General features: G+C 35.2%; 2 protein-coding genes across 2 annotated transcripts in view; both read left to right on the top strand.

The window, feature by feature from the left end:
• LOC143920836 (TBP-related factor-like) lies at positions 1-2,131 on the top strand. Its single transcript, XM_077443819.1, has 6 exons — positions 1-189; positions 273-640; positions 716-862; positions 969-1,065; positions 1,149-1,347; positions 1,419-2,131. The coding sequence occupies exons 1-6, from the start codon at positions 82-84 to the stop codon at positions 1,493-1,495; spliced, it is 996 nt and encodes a 331-aa protein (XP_077299945.1). The 5' UTR covers positions 1-81; the 3' UTR covers positions 1,496-2,131.
• A 2,269-nt stretch (positions 2,132-4,400) lies between these two features.
• The window catches only part of mv (lysosomal-trafficking regulator mauve), a 31,157-nt gene continuing 24,843 nt past the window's right edge, over positions 4,401-10,714 (top strand). The window contains exons 1-6 of the mRNA XM_077444579.1: positions 4,401-4,613; positions 6,926-7,016; positions 7,090-7,178; positions 7,465-7,771; positions 7,851-7,996; positions 8,077-10,466. Coding sequence (XP_077300705.1) covers positions 6,936-7,016; positions 7,090-7,178; positions 7,465-7,771; positions 7,851-7,996; positions 8,077-10,466 — 3,013 coding nt within the window. The 5' untranslated portion in view covers positions 4,401-4,613; positions 6,926-6,935. The remainder of the gene's footprint in view (positions 4,614-6,925; positions 7,017-7,089; positions 7,179-7,464; positions 7,772-7,850; positions 7,997-8,076; positions 10,467-10,714) is intronic.

Genomic DNA, 10,714 nt, shown 5'->3' with positions numbered 1-10,714 from the left:
ATTAATAGTGTTAAGACAACAAAATAGGCAACACATGTGTTTGACACATTGACAGCGTGACAGTAATTAGTAATCAGAAACATGGATACGAGCGAATGTGAATCTCCTCGTGGTCGTCCGCTGCAGCCAGCGTTTCCTCCACCTGCTCCTCCATCTTCACCCAGACACACTCCTGTCAGAACTTCAGTGGTAATCTCCCATCCATTCACCATTCTGAACACAACACACACCATATTTCAATTACATTACGTCACGTATAATTTTATTTCTAGATAAACATTGCTGGAAAACTAGCCAACCAACATCGATCGTCCAACATGACTCCGAGTGCGACTTCTTTGATGTCGCCCCCTCCGGTCCCTCCGATGCATCAATCCTACTCCCATTACAACGTACAGAGTGCCTCGGTTCCATCTGGAGAGAGTTCGAGTGCGCTAATCGAAGCCCTCTCGAGTAAAAATACCCCTAATATCGATCGTATGCCCCTAACTCCTCAACCTAGTAGGATAAGCGGCGAGGTCGCGCTTACGCCGACTTACAGTATTTACACTCCAAATGCGTCTAATCCCCATTCCTCGATGATACCCCAAACCCCAATGAGCAGTGGACCCAATCAAGCTAAAAATAGTATAAAACTCCAGTAAGCATTGCGAAATTAATACAATTTTAGATGCATTTGTTTAAATATTGATTAATGTTAATGTTTTCCTTTCAGAAATTGTGTTTCAACTGTAAATTTACAGTGTGAATTGAAACTTTTAGATATATATTGTAGGACGAGATTTTCAGAGTATAACCCGTCAAGGTTTCACGGAGTTGTAATGAAGATTTTAGAACCTAGAACTACTGCTTTAGTATTTCGGTATGGTATATACGTACATAAATGCGTTTTAATATTATTATATTATACGTCAAGTTTTTTAAATAAAATTTTGCGTTAAATTAATTGAAATGCAATATTTTTTCAGCACTGGAAAGCTAGTGTGTACAGGTGCAAAAAATGAGCACGATTCCTTATTAGCAACCAAGAAATTCGCTCGCATAATACAAAAACTGGGATTTCCTGTAATTATATTTACAAATGCATGTTTATTACTTTATTTCCAACGTCTCAAGAATCTTATTCTATAAAAAATGTTTCGTTTCAGGTAAGATTTAGTGATTTTAAAATCCAAAATTTAGTTGCCACTGCCGACTTGAGATTTCCAATAAGACTTGAAGCTTTACAACAAGCTCATGGACAGTTTACATCTTATGAGCCAGAACTTTTTCCAGGTCTAGTTTATAGAATGATTCGACCTCGAATTGTACTTTTAATATTTGTTAATGGAAAAATAGTCTTTACAGGCAAGTATTTAATTAGTTATGTAAAACATAATGTGTACGTCTTTAGATAATATTGCTAATAATATTTTCAGGTGGTAAATCGCGAGATGACGTCACGGAATCTTTAAATATTATATATCCTATTCTAAGAAGCTTTAGAAAGAATTAATCAATTGTAAAAAAAGAAATGACCTTCGAGACTGACTTCTATTGATAGCTTTTTTTATGTCTTAGTACGATTATTATTTTAATTTATTTATTTGTGTTCGTTTATATTTTATTCAATCGAATTGCTTGGGTATGTTTGTTTTTTTTTTTTATATTTATTTAAAAACATCATTTAGTTAGATTAAATTGAAGTACTGAAATTGATGAGAACTTACATTGAAATTAATGTATGTGTATTTATAATAGCTTTTTTTTATGTATTTATTCAATTTAATTATCAGTTTTATAGTGTAATATTTTTGTATTATACGCATTCCTTTCGTGTTATGGGTTTTTTTTCGAATAATGTTGAGTTAAATAATAGTTTATCTTGTTTTTATTTTATATCGTAATTAAAGTTACATATAATGTTGTTTGCTAAAGTAAGTTTTACTATTATTGTTGAGATTTTTTCCAGTGTATGGAGCGCCGTATGTGTTACAATGTTAAAATGGTAGGTTTCTAAAATGAATGTTGTAAATATATTGATACAAGATTATTTGCAGGTAGTTTGAATTGTATTGCATATTGTAAGAATATTTGTATTGAAAAATTTTATACCATAATTTGTTTATTAAAAAAATAAAATACAAATATTTACAAAATATAAAGATTTTTATTATTATTTTTTTGTTGTAATTATATTTTGATTTGTAAGTATTTCTAACGCATAGTATGAAGCCGGTACAATTGACAGGGATTTCAAACCTAATTATATATTTACAAAATATTCATCGGATTATTTTCAATTGCATCAGCTTGATTTCATAGCAGTTCATAAAATTTATATATAATAAATCTATGTAGTTATAGAACTGATTTTTTAAATCTTTTTATTGTCCCAAATTTTTGTTCACAATACAGCACAAGTCTATTTTTTATACACTATAAGTACTTATATTATTTTTCTTATAAGTATTATGGGGGCGGTTGAAATGAAATGACAGAATTGTAGACTTTGGTTGGAAGGAAGAAAGACGGTTGGAAGGAAGAAAAGTAGCTCCACCAACATGGACGAATAGGTTCCAACTCACAGGATGGTGCCCCAAACTCTACCATGTCTTAGGGCCCCAACAGTATTATATGTTAGTGCTTAAGGCATAATAGAAATAAATCTATAAAGTATTATAGTGATAAAGGCATTTGAAAGGATTTGATTAAAGAAAAATAGCGACTGTTGAAAAAATAATGTGTTTGAACAGACTGAGGAATTTTATTTAATTTAAATATTTGCTAAGCATAAAAAATACAGCACGTAAAAATTTCAGCTTGTAATATTTTTATTAAATTGGGTCGTCATTTTCGTAACTACCAACCTCCGATCGTAAAGTAAAAAATTGTCTATATGTGGTAAACAGATTTTTGCCCAAATTGAGATCGCCCACACGAAAATCGCGAATACAGAATATCTGTCACTCGAATTCTCGATAGTATAATATTTCGCGTGCATGGCTTTCGATTGATGGAGTTTTTGGCTGCCAGATGCTCCATGATCGAGATTTTGATGACGTGCGCGAGATCGCTTTTTGCGGAATAATCACCGAACCCTATACGTATGTGATAATTAGTAAATCCCCCGCTCGGCGCTCTTCAGAATCGCTTTCACATTACTTCAAAGGGGGATTCTCACCCCTTTCAGCTTTCAATTCTATAACTCCCCACTAAGCTAGGGTATCCCATATTTGAACTCATTTAAAATAGAGGGATTGAGAATTTCACTCGGTGTTTCAATAGAAATATAATATAATATATATAAAAACGGACGGCATGTGAGTAAGACATGTGGCAAACAGTGGACATACAAACCAATCAGAGTCAAGTGGTCGAGGAATCTCGGAGAAGTGGGGGAGGGGGCGGGGGGAGGGGTGTGAAGCGTCATATGACGTTAGGCCGAGTGACGACAGGCATGTGCGACGTCTTGCCGAGTGACGGATGACACATGCATACACACATATTCATTCATAATTTCGAACGGGTGAATGGCGCATTAATACGCGCACGCGCTTATAAATTACCTTACACTATAGTTACTAATGATAACTATAGTGTAAGGCTTACACTATAGGTATCGTTAGTATGATGGACTTTTCGGCTGCCAGATGTTCCGCTATAGAGATTTTAGTGACTTTTGGGCGAGCGCTTTGTGGGCAATAATCACTGAACCATATATAATATATGGGTTTGGTGCAAACGATCGACAAGCACCAGACAGACTGAACGACAGATTAACTGGATGGTTGCTTTAAAGGCAATTCTCGACTTCACGAATGATATATTGCACATCAGATGACGAGTAACCTTTCGATGTGCACATATGCAATTATTAAAATTGAGTTGGATCTTCCTGGCGAGTTTAATAAGGCAAAATTCGGAACCAAAATATCAGAAGCACAGAACGTATACAGGGTGGGTATGTCGGGACTTCGGGTAGATTTCGCTTAGTGTAAGTGCGAGCAGTGCGCACGCAGCCTGTCTGGCGCTTGTCATTTGATCATTTGCACCGCATTGATAATATATAGCTTTATTTTATTCCTTTCCGAAGTCACCTGTTGAAATCATCGGGTACAACACCGGTAGATAAATTAAAAAAAACGGGGAGGATTAGTTTCAGCATTCATAATTCGAAAGAATCGCATTGCGCAAGTGGCGCTGCCTTGCACGAGAGCGGCAAACGCCACAATTACGAAACGTCAACAGAAACGTCAAAACAAAAATATCACTATCGGGCCGATATTATCGTCTTGAGATGATAAGACACGGTTATGTGTCCGTTCGCCAAAAACACGACTAGGCCAGGCCGGCTAAGATAATGCGCGACGAGGCGGTTGAGAGCCCCTGAAAAATGTACATATCGTGTCTCTTGACGCGACTCGTGCTACGTTCACGTTCACGTTCATAGGCCGGGCCGTCGAGCCGGCGTACGGACGCCGAGCGTTCGTCGCATTTGCATCCACGCTCGGACTCGCATTCGCATCCACATCCACGTCCACATGCTTCATCGCTAGATCTCGTCTCCCGAGGAGTACATTGTGCGACGTTCACACCCCTCACTTCTTTGTTCGGCTCGGCTGCTTTTATCTGTAAGAATTTTCGTTTTATTTCCATCTCTGTCGACCATCTCCAGCATCCACTCTCAGGTTTTGGCGCGACGTTCGACTCTGTTAGGACATGCTCTCCGTTTGAACATTTTATATCCGATTCATTTGTTTCGATCGTTCGCTTTTCATACATATTTTTATTTTCATGTTACCTACATTGGGTGCGAATAATGTACGCATCGAAACAAAAGATTTTCATACTTTTATTCATGACTATTTTTAGAACTCTTCGCCTTCCTACATGTAGAAATGTTTTATTTAAATCAATCAATAAATAAATATATTTTTTTATTATATTAAAATTCTACTCGAGTTTTATGTATATTTAAATGAACATTGATGCGTTTTTATTTTTAATATGACTGAACAAAAAAAAAAATTAAATCCTAAAAAAATCCAAATTGATATATTTTTGGTTTTGTATAAGGTGATAATTTTTTCCAAATTTTAAACCAGGACATTTTTTTCCAAAAACATATTTCTAAATACTACTATTATTCAAAAAGGAAAATTAAAGAATAATGGATGCACATTTATAAAAAATAAATTAATTTTCTTTATGTTTGAATACTTAGTAGTTATTGGTCACATAACTACATATAAGTAAATAAAATAAAAGTATTTTATTATATTTTTCTTGTAACAGTGCATATATTCTTTATTTATTTAACCAGCAGCGTGAACTAGTGGTTAGCATATGTGCTTTCGAACAAAGTGTTCACGGGTTCGAGTCCCACCGGTTGCTGCTGGACTCTAATTATATTTGTCGTAGCCCTGCCGAGAGACGAATCTCTCAACTTTGAAATTTTCACTGATTTGAATCCAACATCGATCACAAATCAACCAGTGGTTTGCGTATATTAAGGTGGCCATTTTTTCCAAATTCAAAACCAGGACATTTTTTCCAAAAACATATTTCTAAATACTTCAATTATTTAATGAATGAAGATTAAAGAATCATGGACGCACATTTATGAAAAAATAAATTCATTTTGTTGAATGCTCTTATAAAATTCTACACAAGAGTGTTTAAAATTATACTGATTAGCAAAAATTATAAGGTTTCAACATTCAATTTCGTTTTATCACTGGACTATATATTATTCATTAAAGTAAAAAATCCTTCCTTCAAAATTGTTCCTGATAAATGGAAACAACATTTGACTAATTTGCCAATATTTTTGTAGAAGACATCATTTTCGCCGAGGAATTTGTATATTTATCCATCTATTAGATAAAAAAAAATTACATTAAGTGTACTGGTTTTATCTCACAACTTACAGATACCAAAAAAACCAGTACTGTCCTGGTAAAATCAGTATGAATGGTCACCTTAATTTAGTATTTAATTTACTATTTTCAGAGCTTGGTTTTTGGTTTCTGAAATTACAAAAATTGGTTTTTTAATTGTAAATAAGTCTAAGTCTGCTATTTTTTTGTTATTAAATTTAAACCATTTATTTATGTTTACTGGGCAATATTTTTAAATGGTTCAATTTTGTTTTTGGTTTTTAGTTCAGCCGAATTTATTTATTTATATATTCTTAATTACTCAACTCTAAAATTGATATGCACTGCCCTCGCACCTCGCAAGAATGCATCCACGGTCTTAGAATACCTGATGTACTCAGGGAGGGCATTGTACATGAGCACACCTTTGTGAAAAACACCACCAGCTGTTTCCTTACTCTACCTACAACTAAATTGTTCTTATTTCTTGTATAATAACTATGGATATCTCTATAATTGGTGCTATTTCAATAAATCACAACTACCTTTTAATGTTTTTTGATCTATTTCTATTATGCCATAGTATTTTTATTCATTTGAACTGCATCATATCAACTCTACTGTATGTTTTCAATAAATAAAAATTATTTTGGTTCATTGAATCATTATAAAAATGGTTTACGTCTTTCTTTTTTTTTTTAATTAATTTGAATTATTTTGATTATGTTAAAACGATGTTGCTTCAAATTGATGGTAACTCTTTGGTCCAGATTTATTATTATGTACATAGTTCATATGAGATAATGCTGTCTGATAAGGATGTTAGTCAAAAAAAAATTGAAAAACATCGGGAACTATTTTTATCACCTTATTATGACATTAAAAACTGATCTCAATGATTATATATTTTTTTTTAACAATGTGCTATTTAGCTTTAAACTAAAATTAAACCAAATAAATATTTTCTTTTGAAAAATATTCATAATTATTATTTTCTTTTTTTATTATAATTCGATAGATCACTCACCAGACATAGTTTTTCAATTTATTTTTTATTTTTTCAGATATTAAAAGATGAGCGACATTACTGATCCTCAGGAAAGGTTCCAATTAATATGGAAACTGTTTTACACAGCCGAAGCGGGAACATATGAAGTCAATATACATTTTTATTGTTAATTAAAATACAATAATTTGATGTTCAACTAATTATATTTTATGATTGTAGAAAACATCATGGCTAGACTTATTACTGTCAGAATTTCTGATACTTCTACAAGAAGAAGACGATATACACGAAAGGATCCAGGGTATTTGGTATGTAAAACTGTACCGTAACTGATATACAGTATGTAGATACATATAATAAAGCCAGTTAAGTGTTGACACACTATTGTCCGTCGATCCACTTTACAGTGGACTGCTATTGACTACATGTAAATAAGTTTACCGTGACGGTAAATCCAATTACTCGATATTGTACACCTTTTTTTTCCACGAAATTATAGTATAATTTTATTTGATACGTTTCTTTATTGCCAAATACGTTTTTATAGGTTAAATATTTCAATTGATGTATTTATTTTTGCTATTTTTATTCCAGTACGGCCAATGCATTGGTGCAGATAATTATTTGCGAATTGCTCGGCGGGATACATACAATCATTAAGAACTTTAGAACACCAGATCAAGCAGATGCTCAGGATAATAGCGCTCAAGAAGTAGCCGCCGCGCTTACTCGAAACGTAGACGATCCTGCTAATCCCCCGGATGATGATTCTCCAGCTTCTTATTTCACATTTTTTACTGACTCTGAAATATTGAAGAGTAAAAATGCATCGATTAAAAAGTATCTTTTGAAAGGCATCGCATGGAAAGCGTTAGCTGTCATTCGAGGAATAGGAGCTAGGGTTAATTTTATTTTATTATTTTACAATATATACTTATTTTGTTTTATTTTTTATTTATAATTTTATGAATTTGGTGTAGTGTTTGCCTAGTAATCGCAATTTGTGCGGTTTTTTAATATGGCTATGTGAAGAACTGAGCGGAGAAGGTTGTGATAATCAAAAAAATAATCCACATTTGTGCGACGGTGATGAGAGACTACCCTTATATGAATTAATTTCGAATAAGTATGTGCATATATATATCCAATTATAGCAATTATATCCGTTTCGATTTAATATAATTATTGTGAAATAACTTTTTGTAGGTTTTGGATGAAAGAAAGGATAGATTTGACACCGTCTAAGAATATTGTTAGTCATGGTAAAAAGCTGAAAAACAAACATGTCGGATATCAAGTTCATAAATTTGTTAGAACACCACCGGCCACCACCATCACCGCCGCCGAACAACCTGGAACTAGTCAGGCGAGCAATGTTGCATCCACGGATTCAGAGCAAGGTTCCGATTTGGAATTGTTAAATCGATCTTTGCTGATGCAGCCGAATATCAATCCAGAAGATTCTGAATCTCAGAGTGATGGAGCGTCGGCGAGCTCAAGACCGACTCCGAAACAACCTATTGACGATTTTATAACCGACCGGCATAGAGAGATTATGAATTCTGAAATAAGCGTGTACGAGCTGCATGTTATTGCTATCGATCTAATATACCAACTTTGCCAAACAGAATCTCGGGGCTATGGTCCTCAGCATGCACACGTCAGTTATAAGTGTGCTCGTTTTGCCACCAAACAGCTAGGCGGCATGGAATTCCAAAGCCTGCCTATTTTCGAGGGCAATCTAAATCGGATACAAATTCAGCATTTGAAGCTCATGCTGATGGAACTTTTCACAATGTCACTCGATAAAGTTTTGTCTAATAGTATACAACAAACTACTGGATTAAAAATTGAAATATATCCCCAAGTGTTAACGTTGCTTCAGGGTATGAACGAAGCGCATCGCGATATGCCCAAATTCAATGACATCGAAGCTATGGATTTGGCGAAGTACATATTCGGTCTGAACTACACACTCTTGATAATCGTGTATTGTTTATTGAAAGAGAAGAAACGGATGAGAGAGCTGAGAGGTTTCGTCAACAGCTTCCAAGCTTTCAACGAAGTCAGAGGAACGCTGTTCGGCGCCAGCATCAGTAAGATGTTGATACTTTCAGACTCGGAAGAAACTATAATCATGGTGAAGAAGCTTCTCGATTTTATAATGAGACTTGTCAGCTTCATGAAAAGAATGAGGAGCGAGCTTACACACGCCAATTCGTGCACGCTACTCCGGCATAAAGAGTGCCGAGCAGATCTGATGAAGATGGTACATCATCACAAGGACTGCTTGGGAGCACATTTTTTTCTATCCGCGACCGGTGAGTCGGGTGCCAAATGCTGTGTGGCTTTGCTCTTCAACGTTTTCACGCACGTGATGAACGACAACCGTTTCATAACCAACATCAGATTGAGGACGAAGGTTTTGAAGTGTATGATAAAATGCGGCACGTGCTGCTGCTTCTCGCCGAAGACTCTCGTAGAGACCTTCGTCAAATCGGTGCAAAACCATCGAGACGTAGCGAGACTGAGTTTCACAGTATTGGAACGTATCATGTTCAGGGAGATCGGTGCTGTTAAATTGTACAACCAGAATGATAGACTGCAATGTCCTATGTGTGAACGGGCGTTCATCCTTTCCAACGACGTGGCGGCTATGCAGAATTTAGAGGTTGCCCGTTTCTCCGGAAACGACAACGAATTCTGGTCGTTCTTGTCGCATTACAGCGAGCTTTTAATAAACGAAAGTCCCTCTTTGGTGTACTCTACGATGGACCATTTGCTACGTATATCGCTCATTTGCAATACAAACATCAGACACGATTTGTTGTTTTGCGTTTTGTATCCGTCTTTCGAAACTGCTAAGGAATGCTACGGCCGGACAAAAACCAACAACTCTTTATTTGTCACTATGTCATGCTTGAAGCTGTTCTCCAACATGCTTTGTACCGTATCGGTCACCGACGAGTTTGTCAACATCGGAGGACTCGCAAGCGTCCTGGATCTGATGCCTAATCCACAGTTTTCTAAACAGTGTTGCTCGATTTTGGAAATAGCAATAGATGTCGAGATTTTCAAAATGCAATACAAGTTTTACAACGAAATATACGAAGGCAACTTCGTCGTGCAAACTCTAAGCGATATGATTCTGTCGATGCCGTCTTTAAAATTGCTGGTGAAGTCTTTAGAGAAGACCACCGATCATGCATTGGAATATTTCAAAACGAAATTCGGTTTCGATTTATACGTAAACATTACAGACTTGAGCTTTAAGGGATGCTCGTTTCTTTTCAACGAAGATTCATCTGCGTCGTCGAGTTCGACCTCGCAAGAAGACATATCGATTCAGGACAGCTCTGAAGACTACACTCCGATGTTGAAGAATATTTTGAATTTTTGGAAGACATGTTCCGCACTCTGTTTGTACTGCCCGATAATGAGAAAATATTTGGTGTGTCAGAGAGTCTTCAGAGAGTCGTACAGACTGCTCAAGTTGACCCTTCATATTTTATGCCAAATTGCACCGAAAAATGATGAAAACACTTATCTTTTGAAACTTTTGGAAGCTCTTGTCATCATCGGGTTCTGCGCATCAGGTAAAATATAGATTTCTACAACTAAACTTTGTTTCTTGTTTTTTTTTAAGTTATGTAATCGATTGCATAAAATGTTTTGTATAATTCGATAGTTTGAATATTAACGTTTTTATCATAGTATGCAAATGAACTGTGATGTTACACAAGTAACTTAATATTCTTGTTTTATAAACCTGTTTTCGAACGAAACTCGATACTTCATTCACACATTAATAGAATCCTTACAAATTGGTTTTCTTTGGTATCAT

The sequence above is a fragment of the Arctopsyche grandis genome, chromosome 13 (assembly GCF_051622035.1).
Source record: "Arctopsyche grandis isolate Sample6627 chromosome 13, ASM5162203v2, whole genome shotgun sequence".
NCBI lineage: Eukaryota > Metazoa > Arthropoda > Insecta > Trichoptera > Hydropsychidae > Arctopsyche > Arctopsyche grandis.
The sequence above is the reverse complement of the archived record's forward strand: the minus strand, read 5'-3'. Positions and strand labels throughout refer to the sequence as shown.

Coding starts and splice junctions, on each gene's coding strand:
- LOC143920836 (XM_077443819.1), top strand. CDS start 82: ATGGATACGAGCGAATGTGAATCTCCTCGTGGTCGTCCGCTGCAGCCA. Junction 1,066..1,148: donor TACAAAAACTGGGATTTCCT/GTAATTATATTT, acceptor GTTTCGTTTCAG/GTAAGATTTAGTGATTTTAA. Junction 1,348..1,418: donor TGGAAAAATAGTCTTTACAG/GCAAGTATTTAA, acceptor TAATATTTTCAG/GTGGTAAATCGCGAGATGAC.